Source organism: Mya arenaria, chromosome 13, assembly GCF_026914265.1.
Source record: "Mya arenaria isolate MELC-2E11 chromosome 13, ASM2691426v1".
In the NCBI taxonomy this organism is placed as follows: Eukaryota; Metazoa; Mollusca; class Bivalvia; order Myida; family Myidae; genus Mya; species Mya arenaria.
The window spans coordinates 15,519,408-15,543,247 of record NC_069134.1 but is presented as its reverse complement, the minus strand read 5'-3'; the positions used below and the strand labels follow the sequence as shown (position 1 = coordinate 15,543,247).

The 23,840-nt window shown below is 36.0% G+C and overlaps 1 protein-coding gene and 2 non-coding genes across 10 annotated transcripts in view; 1 reads left to right on the top strand and 2 right to left on the bottom strand.

Annotated features, from left to right (window-relative positions):
• LOC128213519 (CAP-Gly domain-containing linker protein 4-like) overlaps positions 1-3,845 on the top strand; it is a 28,306-nt gene extending 24,461 nt beyond the window's left edge. For all 8 annotated transcript variants that reach the window (XM_052919292.1, XM_052919291.1, XM_052919298.1 and 5 more), the window contains one exon: positions 1,823-3,845. In XM_052919292.1, coding sequence (XP_052775252.1) covers positions 1,823-2,088 — 266 coding nt within the window. In that variant the 3' untranslated portion in view covers positions 2,089-3,845. The remainder of the gene's footprint in view (positions 1-1,822) is intronic.
• Positions 3,846-6,312: 2,467 nt separating this feature from the next.
• Positions 6,313-6,398, bottom strand: Trnay-gua (transfer RNA tyrosine (anticodon GUA)). The gene is given in 2 exon segments: positions 6,313-6,348; positions 6,362-6,398. It is a non-coding gene; the product is annotated as a tRNA-Tyr (tRNA).
• Positions 6,399-7,751: 1,353 nt separating this feature from the next.
• Trnap-agg (transfer RNA proline (anticodon AGG)) lies at positions 7,752-7,823 on the bottom strand. Its single transcript has one exon. It is a non-coding gene; the product is annotated as a tRNA-Pro (tRNA).
• Positions 7,824-23,840: the final 16,017 nt, after the last annotated feature.

The window sequence follows — 23,840 nt, the reverse complement described above, 5'->3', positions numbered from 1 at the left end:
TGGGCTATATGCATTGACTGTGGATTTAATGGGCTACATGCAGTAACAGTGGGTTTAATGGGCTACATGCAGTGACTGGGTGGGTTTAATGGGCTACATGCAGTAACAGTGTGGGCTTAATGGGCTACATGCAGTGACTGTGGGTTTAATGGGCTACATGCAGTAACAGTGTGGGCTTAATGGGCTACATGCAGTGACTGTAGGTATAATGGGCTACATGCAGTAACAGTGTGGGCTTAATGGGCTACATGCAGTGACTGTGGGTTTAATGGGCTACATGCAGTAACAGTGTGGGCTTAATGGGCTACATGCAGTGACTGTGGGTTTAATGGGCTACATGCAGTAACAGTGTGGGCTTAATGGGCTACATGTAGTGACTGTAGGTTACATGGGCTACATGCAGTAACACTGTGGGCTTAATGGGCTACATGCAGTGACTGTAGGTTTTATGGGCTACATGCAGTAACACTGTGGGCTTAATGGGCTACATGCAGTGACTGTAGGTTTTATGGGCTACATGTAGTGACTGTGGGTTACATGGGCTACATGCAGTGACTGTAGGTTTAATGGGCTACAAAAAATGACTATGGGTTTAATGGGCTACATGCAGTGACTGGGTTTAATGGGCAACATAAATTGACTATGGGTTTAATGGGCTACATGCAGTGACAGTGTGTTTAATGGGCTACATGCAGTGACTGGGTTTAATGGGCTACATAAATTGACTATGGGTTTAATGGGCTACATGCAGTGACAGTGTGTTTAATGGTCTACATGCAGTGACTGGGTTTAATGGGCTATATGCAGTGACTGTGGGTTTAATGGGCTACATGCAGTGACTGGGTTTAATGTGCTACATGCAGTGACTGTAAGAGTTTAATGGGCTACATGCAGTGATTGTGGGTTTAATGGTCTACATGCAGTGACTAGGTTTAATGGGCTACATGAAGTGACTGTGGATTTATTGGGCTATATGCAGTGACTGTGGGTTTAAAGGGCTACATGCAGTGACTGTGGGTTTAATGGGCTACATGCAGTGACTGGGTTTAATGGGCTACATGCAGTGACTGTAAGAGTTTAATGGGCTACATGCAGTGACTGTGGATTTAATGGGCTACATGCATTGACTGTAGGTTTAATGGGCTACATGCAGTAACTATAAAAGTTTAATGGGCTACATGCAGTGTTTGTATGGGTTTAATGGGCTACATGCAGTGTTTGTATGGGTTTAATGGGCTACATTTGCAGTGGTAGTTAGAGGTTTATGAGCTATATTCGGTAACTGTGGTGGTTTTATGGGCTATATGCAGTAACTGTGAGGGTTTTATGAGGTATAATTATATAATTTTGAAGTAATGAGCTATATGCAGTAACTATGGTGGTTGTATGTCTTAGAGCTATATGCAGCTATTTAGAGGGTTTTCTGAGTTACATGTACTGGATGTTTTTTTAAGAGCTGCATGCAGTGGTTGAGATAGTTTATAGTCTTTATGCTATCATTGTGATGGATTTATGGTGTACTTGTAGTTCTTTTACCAGGTTTAAGAAATGGTGTTTTAGTTATCTAAAAGATTCAATTGATAACAAAATTGTTTAACCTTCATATTTGTCAAATTTCTTATTTTGTTTCTAATTTTAGTCATTGTTATTGCAAAGATATATACCACAAAATTTACAGGATTTATGGAAGTAAGATAGATGTAAGAAATATTTGTTTGGAAAAAAGGGTTAGTGATTAATTATGTGTCATTTCATTTTGAAAGTTATGAACAACTAAACAATGAATTACTTGTTATAACCATATTTTTAAATTAATTTTCAGGAACAGTGAGGTACATTGGACCAACAGATTTCGGAGAGGGAATTTGGGTAGGGGTTGAGTTAAGGACAGCAAAAGGCAAAAATGATGGTTCAGTGCAGGGAAAGCGCTATTTTTCGTGCAAACACGACCATGGACTCATTGTGCGACCAAATAAAATAACAGTGCGGGGAATTAATGGCTCAAGACTAGTTAATGAGTTTTATGGAGCCACTTCAAATGGCACAAATGGTTTAAATCATACGGATGTGAAAGATGGGGAGAAGTAATGCATACAGAAACAATGCAACAGCAAAGAAATAGCAATGGGAACGTGTTTAAGTTATGTACTGTAAATGAATCATACTAAATTGTATGAAATAACAAGAAGGGTAAAAGATATTGTTGAACCTTTTATGATCATTAAAGGAGGTAAACATTTGAAATGTATCAGTAACAACGGTGTGGACAATTTTTATCTTGAAAGTGCCTCTGAAATGGGAAACAGCAGACTAATCAAAATGCTTTTAGCAGCTTAAATCATGTCAAATATGCCAATCTGTTTCAATGTTTTGGACAAAAGATGTAAATTCTATGAAATCCAATAGAAATACACATTCAAACCGAATATTATTCCATTAATTTTGTCTAATGTTTAGGGGAATGTAAAAGTTCATTTTGTCGTTTAAAAATATTATTTTAAAAAGAAAATTCATGTTTAACTATTTAAAATTTTACACATGTTATGTATTTACATATCTTTAACATTTGGTGCCAGAATTCCATTTCATTCATAATATTAACTCATATGTCTCAGCTTTAATAGAGAAATAAACATTTCTCATATTAAAACCCCCAAATTTGTATCACACATACACATGTATATTGCAATGTCAGTGTTAGAACAGTTTATAAAGAAAAAACTATTGTGCTAAAACAATAAAAACAATAATTCAAACTTTATTTCATGTTGATCAGGTTAATAACAGAAGTATCTAGGCTTCATTTGAGCTTTGTAAATTCTCATTAAACATGTATTATCTGTTCATTTCTTCCCTTATAACTGTCAACATGAATATTGATGTATCCGTACTTTGTTATTAAGTTCAGATTTGTCAAAGGATTTCTTTACTTTAGTTCTGTTTTCTGTCTCTTTATTTGGTTTATTTATTTATTTTTACCGGTATAGCCTCTTATTCTTTTAAGATTAATGTTTTACTTTCTTGTTTCTTTTGGTACTTAAGGGATATTAAGCTTGGTTTTGTTCTTTATTGGAATGCTTTATTTAATGTTAACAGTTAGTTGAATGAATACAAGTACGTAATTTAATTCTTCTTTTTTGCCAATTGGAAGAACTATAAGTGAAATATGCAGACAAGTACATATAACAGACATAGACTATTGTTTTTATTCAACATGTTTAAGATAACAATTCTATTTGAGAGTCACTGCCAAGGAACACTGGTTTATATAGCTGCTCCAACTATATGCTAAATCTACCAAGACTTGGTGCATGAACATCGGAGCATTGGAAGCTTGCCCATGTTAACAACACAGAAATAAAAATAAAGAAACTGGCCTTGCCATTTTCGCTTATACTTTGCAGTTTTGATCTTATAACTGATTCTATGTCTCAGTTATAAATTAGGCCCAATATGTTCAGTGTCGTTACAGGTGTGTGTCTCTTTGGTCAAATGTCATTTTTTTGGAAATAACTGAATGTAAAATATATTACGAGTCATTGGGAAAGTAAAAGAAAACACACTTCACTGACAAAATGATAATGCACAGATTGAAATGTTCTTTTTTAAACTGAAGACAAACAGCGATGCCATAGTAGCCTTTGTAGACTTGTTTTGGTGTAGGTTACAGCAATGCCATTCTAGCCTTTGTAGACATGTTTTTGGTGTTATGTGTTAAAATCCATTTTAGATTCAATCGTTTGTATTTAAAACATGTATTATTCACAAATTGTTATTGATGTACGGTAATTCAGTTACATCCAAAACAGCAGCAACCATAAAAAAGAATAAATGTGTAAAACTGAGGATGCATTTATTTATATTGCTTGAGTTGTATCACTTTCCTAATCAGTTTCACCCCTCACTCCCTTCATTTTGCCTATACACATGCAAATCAGCAACAGCTTTGAAAAAGAATGCATGTAAATGTTTTTAGACCGATTATGAATTAATTTGTATTGCTGAAATTGAATCACTTGCCCAATCAGTATTGATTGGCAATTAAAGGCCAGAAGAGCTTATGCGATGGTAATATGTACGTAGTATGTTCGTCCGTGTGTCTGTAAACAATTGCTTGTGAACACGATACAGTCTTCAGTTTTGATTGTATCTCGATGAAACTTGTACAGTATCTAGATATCCATTAGAGCTCGGTTCCTTTCGAAAACCAGCCAGATCCGCCCATGCATGCCTAGATTATGGCCCTTGATAGTATAAAAAAAGCTATTGTGTTAATAATTGTTGTGAACACGATACAGTCTTCAGTTTTGATTGTATCTCAATGAAACTTGTATAGTATCTAGATATCCATTAGAGCTCGGTTCCTTTGAAAAACCAGCCAGATCCGCCCATGCATGCCTAGAGTATGGCCCTTGATATTATATAAAAATGCTATTGTGTAAACACTAGCTTGTGAACACGATACAGTCTTCAGTTTTGATTGTATCTTGATGAAACTTCCATTAAAGCTTGGTTCCTTTCGAAAACCAGCCAGATTTGCCCATGCATGCCTAGATTATGGCCCTTGATAGTATAAAAAATGCTATTGTGTAAACACTAGCTTGTGAACACGATACAGTCTTCAGTTTTGATTGTATCTCGATGAAACTTGTACAGTATCTAGATATCCATTAGAACTCGGTTCCTTTTGAAAATCAGCCAGATTTGCCCATGCATGCCTGGATTATGGGTCTTATTTTAAGCTAAGTGTATTTTTAGCCAAGACTACATGAGCGAAGTCTATTTTTAGCCAAGTGTACATGTAAATTCGCAATTGCTTGTGAAGGTTTGTTCAAATTATGCCCATGGGATCATTACTGCCCCCCCTCTCCCCCCCCCCCGGATATTGTCCCACAAGTGGTTGTTCAAATTATGCCCATTGGGTCAAAACTGGCACTGCCTTGGGTGTCACAATTTTCCTAGAGACTTATTTAAGAAATATTTTCAAAATCTTCTTGTTTCAAACCACAAGGCCCATACCTTTGATATTTGCTGTGGAGCATCATAAAAGCTGGCCCCACCCCTTTTGACTTACTTATTAATTTTTAAAGCTACAGTAAGGAAATTTTGACCATGTGAACGGTTTTGCAACTTTACCTGGCAAATATTAAAATAGTTCATGCAACTAATCTGCTTACAACACTTCCTGTCCTCAGATGTTGAACGCGCAGCGTTTTTAGCTAACCCAAACACTAAAAGTGAACTAAATATTTGTTGCCTATTACTCAAACGTACATGCTCTGGATCGAAAATGACCACAAGAGCCATGCCAGTAGAGCATAGGCCCTTTTGGGCCTCTTGTTCATTATCGATTAATAGGACAGACTGACTTGATATATCAATAATATAACTTCATGAATTTGGTCATTATTGCTATTTCGGCTCCAGGTTACTGAGTGCTAAAATGAATCCTCATATATCATTATGAGTACACCAAGCTTGCATAACAAATACTCCTATTTCTAGCGTTTCATGACACCAACGCCATATAATGCCAGAAAGCTTGATATAAGTACCTTAACTTAAAAAAAAGGTAAGAAGAAAGTTACGTTTCTAATAAGAAAGTAAAATTCATGCGCAATATTTGGTAATTCGGTTTCCGGGAAACTACATTCTGATTAAAAACAAAACATGGATTTATTTAATTTATTAATAAAGGCTTGTTATACTGAGAAGTCGCTTCAAAATAAGTGTAATTTGCCCTCCATGCTTTTACTAGTCAATTAGAGTGATCTCCCTTGTTTACATATGCAAAAGATATCTGAACGAAAAGAGAAAAGAAAATAACGGAAAGATTTAGAACGCGGATTCGACACAATACACCAATTCTTCGATTAACCGGCAAAATGTAGTGGCCGATTGTTGCCTTTTAATCCGCTGCGACGATTAATCGTATATCGCCGATAATCCGCCCAACGATACCAATCAGACTTGCTTTGAATGATTAATCCTAGATACCCTCAGACGCCATCTGCTTCAGGGATGACATGTGCATTATTCTCTTAAAATTGTGTTGTTGTTGGTAGAACATTCACATGGCACCCTAAGCGAGAATTGTACCCCTAGAATAACGTAGAAGTACGAGTTATGAACTAATCATGAACGGAGAAAATGTTTTTTTTATCGTACGTTACAATCAAATAAAAATGTTAGGCGCTGTATTCTTAATAAGTATTTTAAGAACAAGACCATGGAGAAGTAGAACTTTTTTCGTTTTGAATTTGAAAGGGATTCAATATTCCTATTGTAAATAAAAAGCCATCAACAATTGACTCCCGCGAGCCGGATTCGAACCAGCGACCTAAGGATTACGATCATTCAACTACAGTCCACCGCCTTATCAACTGAGCTATCACGGGAAAGAAACTTTGAATCACAGGACGATCGTACGACCTTTTATTTATAATTCATCAGCACAAAATTGAAAACCTTCAAGTCATATTGCTTTAAGTGTGACGGCTCGTTGGTTTAGGGGTATGATTCTCGCTTTGGGTCCCAGAAGTCCCGGGTTCAAATCCCGAACGAGCCCTTCGTTTCAAAAGTTCATGTTTTATTTTGTTTTAGGGAGCAAAACAAACATCCCTAGTAAAATGTTTTAGGGGCGTAAGAAGTTGACATAATTTTACTAAAGAAGACTTTATCAGATTTGTGACCAAAAAGGATTTGCATATGATCGGAAAAGTCTATTAACAATAGTTATAATATATTTTTTTGTCAAAATAATCAAGACGTCCTAATTAACAATGTCCAAGACATTGTTGATTAAGAAGTACTGCCTTTTTTCACACAAAAACATGTTCATTTTATTTAAAGAATATTTCCGGAACAATGCAGATGCTTTTTGATTTGAAATGTGATTCAATCTCTTCCTTCGCAAAATTTGCTCAGAGCCTCATTACAGCTACACATGTCGCAACAAATGTATGTAATATGCTGCCTAAATATCGAACCGAAAAAGCTAAATAAAAATATTTTTGTAAACATGTTATGTTTAGGTCCTTCGAACAACTTTGCACTGTGGAAGGCCTTTAAGCCGTTGTCTTTTTACTTGTCACGGACTTGTCACGGGGTCAATGAAACCCTGAGCAGATTGTGATTGAGGTGAAGGCGCTTACCAAGTATTGCAATTTTGGAGACGAAATTCAAGACAAGCATGTGCATGCTCACATAGTTGTGGTTGGTAAAACATTGAAGTTGTTGCATTTGTATTATCTAATCAACGTTTGTGTTTTTTGAAAGGTATTCTACGTGTATCTGGATAATATATAAGGTCATTATTATGGCACTCCTTTTTAAAATAGAAAGAAAAGAGGATATTCTGCTTCGGAGCGGAAGTACGGTTAAAGAATACACGTATTTTTCTCCTCATTATGTTGTTTCAGGGATGAGTCTTTAGAATGCATTCGTGGTAAATGTCAATATAGATAAAGCTTACTATCTGGGGCAAACCTTATTTCATTTTTAACTGGACTCTACGGAAATGGAATGTTTGGTTTTACCAATGGACGTTGTATGAAAGCACTTGAATAGGTAACCTCTTGCTGGCGCCTGGATTAACAATAAACTTATTTTTTGTTGTTTATTTGAAACAAAATAAATATAATATAATTCCTCCAGATTAGGTGCTTTATCTCAATCTTACAAAACCTATCTTTACAAGCTCTCTATAAATACTAGAATCATGATTGTTTAATTCAAATAATAAAAAGGTTGGGCTCGTCCGGTATTTGATCCCGGGACCTCTCGCACCCTAAGCGAGAATCATACCCCTAGACCAACGAGCCGTGTTATAAACTGATATTATATATTAACGAAGATTACAACATAAGTTTAAAATATAAGGCGCGTTACTTTTTCAAAATGTCAAGAATAAGACAACGTGAAGTTCGTTAGAACATTTTCCTTTGTGAACCTGACAATTTGAAAGGGGTTCAATATTCCTATTGTATAAACAAAGCCATCAAAATTTGACTCCGGCGAATCGGACTCGAACCAGCGACCTAAGGATTACAATCATTCAACTACAGTCCTCCGCTCTACCAACTGAGCAATCACGGGAATGGGACTTTATTTTATAGGGCAACAGTGTACACACGCCGCGAAATGACAATAATAACTTAATAAGTAATGTTCTACTTACTTCGTGACGTAATGTCAATAAAATAATATGTGGCACTGGTATAATATAAGATCACGCGCTTTGTAATGTTCCGTTCTGTATGTTTGTTTACTTTACAAACTCAGATGAAAAGGATTTGTCAAGTTCATTTTGAAGAAACATCAAAATAACGTAGCATTAGCCTATTAAGCTTTTTTTATTTATGACGAACTATTATGCAAACATTGCAATTAAACAGATGACATTCAAGACGAGCATGTGTATGCTCATATAGTTGGGAAATAACATTGAAATGGATTTAAAACCATAACTAACTGATGCTTTTTCCCTTAACTCTTCATTGGTCATGCACTTTGCATATAGGCCAAACCAGCATGTAAACATATTTCTCTATTGTTTATGAAGCATTTTCGTGGTTTGATACAATGCAGTTGGGTTGGTTGCCTTTTATAGTCTTAAGGTAAGTTGCTGCACTTATAGATTTATCTGGAGGAACTTGTAGTTGATATGTTGCGTCAGCCACATTGATATTGCCATCAATGGTCTGCACACCATGTGGGATATATTCAAAATATGTTTGCAATACCAATTGGGTGTTCCGAGAAACAATGTCCAATTTCTTTTTGAAATTGATAACTAAGATGTGTCAAATATAAGAGTATTTAGCATCTTTGCAAGATGAAAATGTGTTCCGATACTTTTTGCTTTAGAGAATAGAGAATATATTTTACGTCTTCAGAATCAAAGCCATATGTTCCAGATGGAATTAGATGTGGAAAGACAAGTCTAAATTATACTTATCTGTGTGGATTGATACTTAGGTCTCAAGGTTTAACCGGAGCCAGGGAGTTAAGGGAGTTAAAAGTCCGTACCAACATTATGGTAACGTGTATATATTTAAAGTTGAATATCGCTCATAACTTTGTCTTTCACACACCTTTTGTACCCCCATCATTACCATAAACACCTTGTTGATGTGTTTGCGCTGCCGAATAATTATGTATAGTGAAAACAGACCTCCGTTTTAAGTTAATCTTCTTTTCCACTTCCAACTTTTAGCTCAGTGTCTAAGTTGTCAACTTTGTTTACTTGTAACTATCTAAGGCAACAGACAAAATATTAAATACCTATTAGATAATCGTGAAATGCGAAAAAATGAAAGCATATAAGAATTACATATTTTGAAACAGTGATTTGCCTTCTTTCGATATCTGAAAGGAGTAGAAACAACAAACTAGTATATATACCCAAGACTGAATGTAAAGATGGTTCTTTGGTGTATTTTACGTTCAAAATCATACATTGCCAACTTTTTTGGTGGCTTCCATAATGCGTTAACCGCTGAAAGGTGATGATACGTGCATATTTGTATATTCATAATTATCTATTATAAACAATCATTTTAAAGAACTAGAACGGTCAGATGTTTCCTGAGTGTTATTCTAGTGTTCTCTCCGTGAATCCCTAGATTTTCCCGAGAATACTCGTCACCTGTATATTTGTGTTTTCTTGACAGTCGTCAGGCGTTTGACCGGGTGTGGCATGACTGATTATTTTATAAACCCCTGAACCTCAAAGTCAATAACCACATACCGAACAACAAATGTGTTGATAACAACACGTAAGTGGCCCTGCGAAATATGTATGTTGGCGCCAAGAGTAAGGTGTGCTGTCAAGGCATTCAGTCGGCGGAACTTTCGGGACTGCAAACGACCCATCAAGGAGGGAAGAGTTCTCTAATCATGTATTTGTTGTATATTGAGGATCTCGTTACCAAGAACTTGCGGATAATAGTAACGGATTATGCATATACGGTATGGAAATGAGTTACCCTACAGTAGCAGATGATATGGTTTTGATCTCCTATTCAAAAACAGGGTTGGACAATATGCTAAGAATATGCTGCGAATACTCAAAGAAATGGCGATTCCTATACAATCCCCAAAAGTGTGCTGTTGTTACCTTTAACATGCCAAAAGCGATGTATCCAAAAGCGGTAAAGCATCAACCATTTATTTTCGGACAGAACATTTTAGTCGAAGTAAATAAATATACTCATATAGGCGTAGACTGCAATGAGACATTGTCTTGTAAGGAATTGCTGCATACTGCAGGTGTGAAACTTCGTGGGATATAGTAAAGTATTTTTTAACAGTGGGATACATCCGGACATGATGAGTGTGGTAACTCTGAGAACTATTTAGATCCGCTATCCACCGGATACTCTATATCTATAGGTTACTCCAAAAAATACAGTCTTGTAGAGTATCTACACGTATATATTGGTTCTGGTGTATTTAACGAATAAGGTATCCTGGAAACGGACCCTTCAGAGAAATGTTATCATGCGCGTGAAAGCAATAATGTTTGATAGTATGACGAACTCTTCTAGTGGCGAGGCCCTGCAAACATCATTACGAGTACTAATGTTTGCCGCTATGGTTTGTTGTTAGAGAGTAATTCTCGTCTCCGGAAACCATGTACGACGCTTATGAACTTGACGGGTACATTTGTTTCAAGGTCATTCCCGACTGAATGTAAAGCGTGTAATCTGATGGTCGAAGGTCATATTGAACATTTAATTTTCCTTTGCCACAAAAAAGAAGAACGTAGGGCCTTGTTGGATAGCATGCGGTGGCATGGATGCTTTAAAGTATCTAAAGTTTAAGACTCTTAAGGGCCAGTTTGCAAAAGTGTTTCAATGTGCAACAAAAAATTGTTTGATGTTTCACCCCATTGCCAAGGCGTTAATTCACTTACTTGAAGTTATGCACCAGTCAATTGTAACCACGCCCCCACCCCAGGTCCGGGGGTATACCGGGGATAGCCGGGGAAAAGGGCCGTGTTATTACTTTCCAGGTGGCCCCGCAGGGCCGGGTGACCGCGGTGGTTTTGTCATAGCGTCAAATTTAGCGGAGATTGGGCCTTATACAGAGTCTCTGGGGTGCGGGGGCATTTGGCCGGGGTTTAACCATCAGTTCGTTCCCGCAGGGCGGGGATTTTACCCGGGGTTGGCTGGACCGAAAGTCAAAGTCCCGGCTATTCCCCAGACCTGGGGGGGGCGTGGTACCAATTGACTGGTGCATTAAGAAAACGTGAGCTGAGTGCATATCAGATACTTGATACTGATATTACTGATGTTCTAATAATGCTTTTTTAAGTTTTAGGCTCATGCGATCGTTTTCGTGTAACTTGTAACCATGCTATGTATGCAATGATTATTGTACATTAACGTTTGTTATCTACATTCTATCTCTATATCTATTTATTATAGTCTACTTGTAAATATGTTATGCTCTCCATTACTGGAGGAATAAATCGATCCTATCTATCTAGTAAAGGACTGAGTAGCTCGTGATCAGGGTAACATTCGGACATTTCTTCATATAAACATTTTCCTATCATTTTACGCGTGCGGGAAAAATCGCTTGTACTTATACATTATTTCACGAACATTTTTTGCCATTTTTTTCCGGTTCTTTTTTCGGCATTTTCGTTGAAGCACATATAAAGCATTATACAAATGTGCGCGCTGACATTAAACACCGTATGATTTGTATACTGCTAGGCACTTTAAAGTAATACTGGCAGAAAGTGCGTGTTCAATGCATACATGTGGATACTTGATGGGCATACTATAATATGATACTTACAAATAGTGTTTGGCGCGCGAACGGCTCTATTCTGGCCAAGGCGCATGCGCGAAACATTGGAGTCTTCGCTTAATACAATCAATTAATGAATTAAGTTGACGGCTGTTTTCCTTAGAGGCTTTCTTAATGAGAGTCCATCCTCTGGTCCCATGGGGGGCATGGATGTAAACATTTAGTGGGATTACAGTTTATAAAAACTCACTGATATTTAATTTAATACGCTTAATTTGCAATGGTTTTGGGGGATGCAGATATTTAATTTCCAACCGAGTCGTACTAATATCGAAATGAGTTTAGAAATGTATTGCATTTATTCACGCCAGGAACCAAGACAATCATTGACTAGTCTTCTCTTAAAATTGCGTACAAACTCAATCTGTTTTTAATATTGCCAAATATTATTACACAAATTGCAACATCTAACCGTAACAGTACGATGCTATTAACCCGATATATATGAAATGTTACATATGTATCGTTTATTACATGCGTTGTATAAAATATGAATTGAAATAAAATGCTGTATAAATAGGAGTACTCAGCCCGACTCAATTATATTCTAATCGCCTGCATCTGGATCAGGTCTGGGCGTGGTTTTCTGCATCCCGGCGGCATTTCGTATTCCAACGCTTGCCTGTTTGCCGAGTTTGGACATAACCGGCATGCCAGATCTTGGCATACCTTTTGACGCCATGGAAGGTTTAGATTGCCTTGACATGCTGTAAGTTCCTAGTGCTTGATTTGATGCTGGGTAGGACATGCTCGCGTAAGCGTGCGTCCTTGTTGGTGTCTCGTACCTGATCTGTTGCATCGACCGAACGCCAGGGTAGAAAATTCCAACAGGCACATAGTACACGGGCTGCTGATTTAACATTTTATTTTGTGAATACGGCATCGGATTGATGCTTCTTTGGCCTGGATTGCCGACGATAGGAGCTGAAATAGGAATGTTTTGTGTCATCTCAGGACCCGTTGGCACTATTTGTGGCGTCATCTCAGGGCCTGTTGGCGCCATTTGTGGCGTCATCTCAGGGCCTGTTGACGCTATTTGTGGCGTCATCACAGGGCCTGTTGACGCTATTTGTGGCGTCATCCCAGGGCCTGTTGTTGCCATTTGTGGTGTCATCTCAGGGCCTGTTGGCCCAATTTGTGACTGCATCATGCATGTTTCTAATGCTCTACAAGCTCGCAACATTTCTCTCATTGTCATGGGTATAATATCGGGACCACACTGGTAGCTGCTGGCTGACTTTCCCATAAAATCACCATAGCCGTGTTGGTTTGGGCCTTTCTGGGGCATACCGAGGAAGCCAGAATTTGGTTCAGACATCATTCGAAGGGATATTGCTGATCCTTGCAAATTTGCGCACAACATTCGAATCGCCTGTATATTGCCAGGGTCTGAGTACATGGTCCCCGAGAGTTCATTTGCCGGCATTCCACTGGTAGTTTGTTTGGCTGCCTTCGATGTAGCAACGACTAGGAAGGCCATCACAGCTAAAAGTTCCCTCGAAAGCATTGTTGACTATTTGATCTTTTCCTTCCCGACCTTCAAATAAAGCCCATAATATGTTTTAAACATGCAAAAGTTAAGAGTTCTTTATTGCATTCTCTTTTATTTTCGGCAAAACGTTTAAAAACTTATTTAAAGGCGCGCAAGATAGGTTCATGCAATTTTGTTATTTAGTTTTAATGCATTATCATGTTAAACTCATTTGACTTTTTATGATAAAAATATAATATGATTTAGGTACAAATAAAAACAATATTAGCCTTTATAAATCAATAGCTATGTGGCCACAAATTTCTGATAACAAGGTTGTAACCGTGTATATAATAGCTGAAAACGCAAAAATATTAATCGATTGGTCAATGCTTAAAGATTTACTGTGGTCCACTTTCGTCTCATTAGGTAGATATACTGTGTTTTCTGCAAATTAAACACGGTATCCTTCATAAGAACCATTGTTTTCGACATTTTTCACCCTTTTTGGTATATTAATACAATTGTGTTAATTCTGGTAAATCTTATTTGGGAGTAAGAGTGCATCTTTAAAATTAAATAATCCGACATCAGCCTATTTTGTGCACTTTTAAATGTCAATGTTCAATGTTCGAAATTGGTATTTAACCTATTTTTTTAACAGAACATGAATTGTTGAAATTAATACTATAAACATCATGTTTTTTCTCTTATTTGTACTTGTTGATGCATTAGAAATATCATAAAAAGACTTTACTAACCTGCTTCAAGAAACAACTCCCACAATGAAAGAAACCAACCAACACCTTGTGCGATTAGGGAACAAATAGGCGCGACCAAACTGCATTCTAGAACTAGCCATGTTGTCATTGTTACTACCTTCCCCGCCACTTTGTCCGTTGTAAAATTACAAAAATGTGTGTCAATTTATTTCTATTTAATTGTTTAACAGTGTTCTTGTGACCTAAGATACTTTTCTAGCCAATAAAGCGCCGTAAACAACTAATCATTCACCAAAAATATCATAAAAAGTTCCGGTCATAAAGCAACGCAGATCACACTTATGTCGCCATTAAAAATGGATTCAACATCTCGTTAGCATGCCTTTTTGATACAAATGCTCTGAAAATATGTAATAAAATATGTGTAGGCACGCTTTTATTTAGGTGAAGGTTTTCTTATAAAAATTGTTTTGAAGTGTTCAGAGATATAGTACGAGTTGAAGTTATATTGAAAGTTCATGATCATTAAGAATCCTCCAACATTTATTTAAGATAGATCAGTATTTGCTTTCACAAAAACCACAATAATAAACAGACAACCATAACATATTTCATTAACTAATCGTAGAAGCACATTTTTTCCAAGCTTAAAAAAACAAATTTGGCGTTTTAGTATTTTTATTTTTTCCTGCATTCAATAACACGGAGTTAACACCTTAATTTACTCGGCCACGCGGCTTTAGTTTGAGGATAGCGGCGGCCGCCGCTGTTCCTGTATGTCCAGCAGCATACCCTATCGTTTTGCCCCTTTTTACGATGCAAACTTTGTAGAATTGATAATAAAAGTGTAGTGGTTGTATTTGATAATCTAAAGTGTTATTTTTATTGGTACGAAATAAGCTTTGCAATGGTTCTCATTAAAGAACAGTACATATTCGTTATACAAATCTGACGGTTTTCTGCTTCTTTCATAAAGAACGCCGCCATAAATTGCAAGCATTTCTTATTTCACGTCCACTAAAGATTATCGCAATTGAAGCAAGCAAAGCATTTTTAATCGAGTCGCAAAACAATTTCGGGCGATGTTTGCCGCTTGAATATATTTTACATCGTGTCAAATTGCCGTTCAGTTGTACTCGCCCATAAGGCTCTAGTCGAGTTGTGAACTTAAAGAAATCGTGACCAAATTTGAGCCACACTAATAGCATACTTTTCATAAAAAACACGCACAAAAATACTCATATTTTCTGGAAAATTTGTAATCGAGATATGCATACATAAATGTATATTAACACTTGTTTTACTAAATAATTTGTTTACACCTATCTCGTCCTGGCAATCATTTTATACGCCAAATACGTAGTTACGGCAAGGCTAATGGCGACCTGTCAGCATATAAAGGGCTATTTTAGTCATGATAATGAGGATCAGAATTAATATATTGAGACATTGAAAGGAATATCAGCGAATAACTGCATCCCTCATGTAAATCAATTGTCACAGAACATTGTTGGTTTCAACCGGTGCTAGGGACGTTGGATGTTTTGCACCGCCACTGAACAGTCAAAGTCAAACCACGACTGCTGTTTTCGACTGTAAATGTATTTTGTTCCTCTAAAATACCCCTCTTGCAGTAAGTATCGTTGTTAGCTTTATTGGCTGTACAACATAAATGATACGGTCACGATTGTCACTCTTCAATACCCTTTTTCACTGCATGAGTCTAGCTTTAAATACGCGTATATCAGATATGAATTATCCATGGGGTTACCAATACAATGCAAAAATACAATGACAAAATCAAACTCGCTGTGAATGCTCTATAAATATACAGCTTCCAGAAGCAATGAAACGAAAGACATTAAATACCATTATAGCATTATGGCACCAATTCTATTATATGACCGTATTATTTGACTGCTTCCTATAATCCTCGTTATCGTTGATTTTTGGCTCTGCCTTGCAGCCACGTGGTGTTTTAAGTAATTTTACAAGCTCAACAAACAGGAACGTCATCGTTGATTTATTTGCACTAGATAGCAACACAGTAATTTAGGCATATTTGAAACAACAAAAACAGTATGATGAATGTTTAATGTTTGACATTTCAACATTTACATGGATATGAGTTAATATGCATGCAGTTTGTAAACAAAGATTTTTTTTATTGTTAGTGGAACTTATAAGTATGAAAATGCGTGTGCATTAATGTATAATGCACCTGTTTTCATTGTAAAACATTTTCCAGTTCATGATATACCATTTACTTTCAACAACAGTGCCGGCAAACGATGAGGGCGGTCTTGTAGTATAGCTGTCAGCCTCTTACCCCAGAGGTTGTTGGTTCGATCCCTATAATGGGTACTTCTATTGGCCTCTCAACTGATTTATATCCTGGAATCACACTCGAGAGCGAATTATTTCAGCTTGCAGCTGTCTTCACAGCCGAGATAAAATCAATTAGTATAAACAAATAAGTGCGCCACAGAGAGAACGCATACGCTTGTCTGTTTTATCCATGGGACAATACTTAAACATAATTACACCCCGAGCTATGGGCTTTACTACGCATGTTTACATTGTCACTTGTTCTATGTGTACAAAGTTTTACGTGATTATCTTGAAAGTTTTCGCCTGTATAGGGGCAAAGCGTCAAAGCCGGAGTTATCGTCCTTGCTACATATATTATCAATTGTAGCATGTGTACGTAGGTGAATATCGTAAACGGGTTTTGAGCTATGGCCATGGTTTTTGGTCTATGTGGGGCGATGCGACCGTAAGGCTGTGACAAAAACTCGACCATTTGTTTTTAACACTATGATTTAAAAACAAGTCTGAGTAACATCGTCACATTTTACCAATCAGATCAAACCCATCTAAACGTTTGAACTTGCCGAACCTGATTGACATGAGTCAAGTTGACTGGAAATTGACGGCAGTTGCGTCAGTGTCACTGAATTCGAGATACTGCTGCGTACAGACGACCTCGAGGTATACCGGGATAACTGTGCTCGACTCGACATGTTCAGTGTTCGTCCGTACTTTAGTGCTGAATGGCGACAGAAACACCGACATAATATGTATTTAAACACATTAAAGAACGTCTTATTGGTGAGCATGTAGATGATGAAATTCATAGAGGAGTTGATCATTTCAAACAGAGCTGATATGTCACTGAATGCAAAAAACGAATATCTGTACTTTCCAAACATAGAAAACTCGTCAATGGTTTCATTTGCGATGATAAAAGCGTCTCCTGGTAGCAGACAAAGAATAAAGAATACCGCTACAACCCAGAGCATCCTCGTAAGTTTCATTTCGTTTTTCGTGTTTCTTCCAGTCCCTGAAGAGTTTTGAAGTTCAACCAAAAGCGTCATTCTCTTTCGGAAATTTATATAAATGATTGTATTGAACACTATAATAAGTACTTTCGGAATCCATCGAAAAATGATAAATGTAACATATGAATTGTATATCCTTAATATGTCTTTGTTTTCTAGGTAAAATTGTGTCGGCGTTATGTAATATTTACCAAGAATTTCTCTTGCAGAAGTTTGAGGGACAAAAACTGCTAAGGATGCAAGTGTCCAAAAATAAATGAGCACCACAATGGTAAACACTCTTTTCCTGGATGCTAGACGTTTCACCTTCAAGGGAAATGTGATGGCAAGAAAACGTTCGACTGAAATGACAACTATCAAGTAAGCCGAAATCCTGCTCATAGAAGTCTTCAGGTAATACATTGGAGAAAACATTTTTGCTGCGAACATGTTAGCAAACACGGGATCAATTCTCTCAATGATGCATTTAGATTCGCGGGCGAAGCTGAATATCAAAAATAAACAGTCTGCTGCTGTCAGCCCTATCAATATGACGACTGTGCTTGATGCTCCATATATCTTTCGCTGACTTAGAACAACCAAACTGAATATGTTACCGGTCAATCCGAATACTGTAACTATGGGAAACACAATACACTCCAAAACGAATCCCATAACTTCGGCTTCCTCCTCTGAAATGATATCTTCGTTGTTACCAAAGAAGCTTGTCGAAAGCGCTGAAGTAGAATTGTCGGTAGAAGCGGTTACAGATGCATTCTGACCCGTCGCTAGTGATGTGATTACCTGATTCATATTGACCTGAATAAATAAATAAAGTTAAATAAGCTCTCATCGATACAACACACGTGTCTTATAACGTAACTGTAAAATATATGCCGCTCTTTTTATGACCTTAAAAGGATCTCTCAAGTTATTTAACATGCTGCACAATATAAACGAAAACTGCATAAGCATGGCAATGGCAATGAATTGAATCATGTATGTAGTTTACTAGCCAGGCTGACTCAGCCGAACTTACTCTGGATGCATGATCAGGCTCTGGCCTCTTTGATACTAGTTGTATATTTTGTAATGCATGTTTGGAGTAGTAAAATATACCTTACATCGGGTCTTTTCTATTTACAATGTATTTAATGCTCCGGCGTTTTACATTGAACATGGACGCAAGAGAACTGCGATGTGTTGCATGCATGAAATAAATGTTTACCAAGGGAATTCTGTTCTTGGTGATAAAAGAAATCTGCAATGGGCATTAATGCAATTGTCTTGTTTCAATAACACCCAGTCTATATGTAAGATTATAAGAGCTAATTGAAGTGGCCATGTAACTTGATTATCCCATTCGTGGCGCAACATAATGTGTCCACTATGTTAATGCGTGATTGTCTGGAAATAATAATCGTTATTCACAATGACCTTTCTTGGAAAGCCTATCGATATAGGAAACCATCTATCAAATCGCAGGAAAGAGCACGAATATCAAGCTAATGTAACTACCTTCATGTTGTAGCCAAAATCTTTAGCACATACTGTAAGAACTATAGCAAAAGTATAGTAAAAGTATAGTTTACACGCTGTATACATTTACAAATAACGTTTGCATTTTATAAGATGAGTAAATCACAGCAATTTCTACCGAAATATCTCTCAGATTTTTTATCATTGTAAAGCGCAATGTAGAAGTATTATCGGTCTTGCTGGAATAAACTTGTAATAAGCAACTTTAAGTTCGGGTATCGTTTTAATTTTAGTACATATATGCTAAAATGCTGATGTTAAAAGTTACAATAGATTGTGGTTGAAAAAAACACACAAAAATAAGAGCGCCTCCCATTTAAAAAAAAGGTTTTGAAAAAAACCTCGACTTTTTCCTTTGAAACACGGACAAACTACATGTATTAAATGGTATTAGCTACCAGCCTTTAACCATGCATTAAAAGGCTACTTATTGGCAGAATAATATTATAATCTTGACACTTTATTCAATTCACATTATAATAAATAGTTCATTGTTTACATGAATTGTGTTAATGTACGTATATGACATTCTTGCAACAACTTGTAATGGATACTACCAAATGTGTAAATGTTGAACATATATTGATTGAATGTGGTTTTACTGAATATATCTACATTGTTTACAGGATGAAATTATTGTGATTTATAACCATCATATTAAACTGGGTTGTGTTTGTCGAAGAAATGTTGAATACATGTATAATTATGTTGAATTACATGAGAAAAGAACGTTAGTGATAGTGTGGTTGTATGTTTTGTATGTTGCTTAATATGTAAGTTAGTATATGTGTTTTTGTAATAATTTTTGTGTGAAGGCCATGCTGGAAATAAGTAGTATGTCTGTAATGATTGTACACCTAGTATGGTACCTTCGTTAAATAAAGTCGTTATTTTTATTATTATTATCATAAAGGTGAGAAGTCTATATTCATGCACTGCTGAAAATACTGTACACACGCATATTCATCATTCCAAATGGACTGAACATTGACGAAAGGCTTAGAAACATAAAACTTACGATGCAAAGGCAATGGAATTGAAACAAAACAAAACACACTTGCATCGTATATTGATATCTTAAATTAAAAAATAACATTCAGCATTTGTGTAATTGATTTCTGTTCTTTATTTGAACACCAATGATAACTCGATCAGCGGTAGCCTATTCAGAAAATAAATAGAAAGAGGACAGAAATGGAAAAAAAGAACTTAGAATTATTAGTATTGTATTTGAAATATCTATGCAACAATCAGAATATCAATTGAATAAAGCTAAATCAGACTGATGGTAATGCTTCATAAAGAATATTCAATACATTTTATATTTGATAAAATCTTTAGAAGCTTAAGCTGTCTGATACATTCAATTCTGATTATACGCAAACGGACTTCATTATAGACAGTTATCACTTCTGTATGTCTACGCAGAATGATATTATATGGAGCTAAAACATCATAACATAAAGATAAAATGTCATCATACAAAGGTAAACCTCATTATATAAAGCTAAGACTTCATTATATAAAGTGGTTGCCTTACTTTTTTCAGGCAAGCAGGGAAGCTTGATTTTTGAAATGTTTAGTTTCTTATTTGTGAAGAATGGTTACTTATTGCTGAAGACGGCTCTTCACGATTAAGTAAATTGCTCTAACTGTGCCTGCGCATATATCCACGCCTACCCTTTGCATATTCAAAGACGCAATTTCAGTGTAAACGCTATCGCATTGTTCCACCATGAAGTGATTGACAGATCTTTTTGAATGAAGCACGGCTTCAGTTTTAAGCTGATGGAATTTTGGAGGGGCTAGCACTAACTCGGTTAAAATTTATTAAGTCATGTCTTCGTGAATAAGACACCACGGTCGCTTACCTGCGCTCCCATGATTTTTTATTCACAAATATATGACTTTATAAACTGTATCCTATAGGCTTTACGTAAAAGCTAATTATTTAATGATAAAATGTCACTAGTCGCAATATAATTGATAGAGCTGAACACCATTGTAAAGTATCATAGTAAAACAGTTTCTCGATAAAACCGATTATGCATTATGGTATCTCATATTCACAATGCCACAATGGTACATAGTCTAAGCTTACAGTCGGTAGAATGTGTTATTCAGAGAGGTTTATATTTCGTTAGTCACAAGATCGTTTGAGAAAATTATTCATATCTGTGATGATAATTTAGTACTGTGTGTGTTATTAAATTTATTTCTGGGACCGTTAGCTCTCTTTGGTTAATATTAAACCTATCATAGCTACGCAAGTAATTATCACAGTCTTTCAACGAATGAACAGGTCAAAGATAACTGATTTTTTTGTAAACCACATGCCTCCACCCCACGGACGAAAACTATGCAATAGGCAGAAATGTCAACCAATGCAAATTTCATAACAATGTACACAATAATAAACTGCCAATAACTGGAGATTGATTTTAAGGTTTAAACTATATTCGTGAAGCTTATTCGTTTTGTACTATGGAAGCTTCGCGCCGAGATATTTTGAAAGCTTCGTACCAGTAATACCAAGATGTTTTGGGATATTTACCTTGACCTTTTTGTATATACTAGTTATTGCCTAATTAAGTAATTCAGTGTGTTGAACGTGTAATTTGCGAAAAGGCATTACTGGTAGTTGTAATTTCTCTATTTCTTACAAAACACAGCATAAGGAGACAGTGGAGGCGATTGAAGTTTCATTAAACTGATAACTTTATGTTAACCAATTGAAGTGTATAAGTGAATGATATAAAAGCTGTGTTAACAGTCATGTATGTGCAAATCATCAAGGGTTGATTATTAAACCGCTCTAAAACATACGAATAAAAATAATGTTTAGACAAAAATGCTATATGGAGGGTTGCAAGTAACCCCCGGGCAGCAGTACACCGTACCATATACTTTAAGAAAAAAAATCTTTAATTATTATTAAATTGAATTTAATTGTAGGTTCACGATTACATATGGTTATGACTATTCATAAAATGCCCATTAAATGTATTATATTGAGATGAAGTCCGTTATACAAACATTGTGCAGGGCAGATATACGGCATATATTGGCTATAAAAGCACGTTTTATATATTATCAAGTACATTTATAATTTTGTGTTAAACATTAATTCCTACTCCTCCAAACAGCTAAAACGTTAAATAAACAAATGTTCAGTACGGTGAAAGGCGTTCCGGGTTAAAATAAAGCCAAAATTTACTTTTTAATCAGTTTTTGCTCCGAGTAAAAATCGTACCGAATCGTCCTAATTCCATATATACGGAAATAGCCAATACACGGCGGACGGAAACGTAGTTTACGTTTAAAAGTTACCACAAGATTAGATTTGAGCTGCCCCTTCTTTTATTTTTTACATCTGAATTGGACTCTTCTATAAGTGTACCAGCGCTTAATGAGATGGTGGTTCTAGCATGTATAAAGGGTGGGATATGTGGTTAATTTTAGTGGGCTAGGTATGATATTTTTCTGATGTAAGGCTGTCTGAATTCACCCTGATTTCCTCTGAAATACGCAGAAAAGAACTGAATAAAATAAAGATTTTTAATAGTCATTATAAACTTAAACTAGAAATCCCATTGTGTCATTGTAAAAATAGTCAAATATAATAAAGGAGTATCTCGAAGGAGTTCTTTGATCTATGATAGTTTAAAAGAAGTATATTTCCGTTGATCGTGTAAGACCAATAATCTTTTAAGGGTAAACACAACAAGTAAAACGCTAAAGTAGTATAAACATTGTTTTCTGACTTGATTGTTTTTGGTGAAATACGGTCTTGCTTTGTTTTTCTTTCTTGCGTTGAGACCTTCTTAGCAAAAACATTTCGGGGCATGCTAAAGTGCAGACGATGTACAAATATAGGAATACTGCTGACCAAATAGATAAGAAGGAATTTCTTACTAATTAAATGAAAGAAGTAGGCAAACGTCATTATGTACTATAACTTCTATAAGTTTGTTAAACATTAATTTTAAAATGATCAAAGTTCATTAGTTTAGTTGCAAGCCACAAGCAAACTGGCTTACTACCTTTAAGGTCGATCTTTGTAGTCTAAACAAATTTTCTCATGAAATCAGTTCCTGCTGGTCAAATATATTGACGCCCTACAATAAATGTAATAATACAGCACAAATGGCGTTTCGTAACCTTTTTTTGGTGAGCACATTTATGTATTGAAAAAACACACGTGTTTAGTCAATCATTGCAATACTCTGTAATACTGTGCATGGCTATGATATTTGTTTCCAAAAGCTGAAGACTCAGGAGTTATCCAACAACAAATAAACAACTCATCCCTCTGGTTAACCATCTTTTTAAACCATCTTATTTTTATATTTTTTTGTTTTTATAACATTGTAAAGATGCCTTCTTGTTTAACGTATTTTACTCAAGCCTAATTTTGTGCAATAATAAAGAAGTCAAGGATGATAGCCATTTAATAACTTCATCCTCGTGTCATTCATTCCAGACGTTTCATTTGCCTTGGTTATTTATTAAAGCAAATTATGCAAGATTAAATGAATATGTGAATCACGTGTCAATTTCACCAAAATTATAGTTAGCGTTTACTTACCATAATGTTCAGATACGATACTTTGATACTCAGATTGATACACCTTATTCCATTTGTCTGCATTTCCAGACCTTCATTGGTAAATATATCTTTAGTGTGAACCTAAGATGTATATTTACCTATGCTTTTGTTTTAACATGTGACATATGCGTAGTTTTTTTTTCTTCAGGATGTAAAAATAATTTCAGGGTAAACGAAGTACTACTGTTTAACGCTCAAAGCTTAAGCCTTTTCTTGTCAAAGGTTCATCCAAATTAACCATATCCGCTCTATTAGTTTACCCTTCTCATGTCTGTCCTTATAAACTTTAGTGACATTGTTTGTAGATTTTTGTCTCTTAATACCATTATTGTACCAGACGAAAATTATTTGTAATC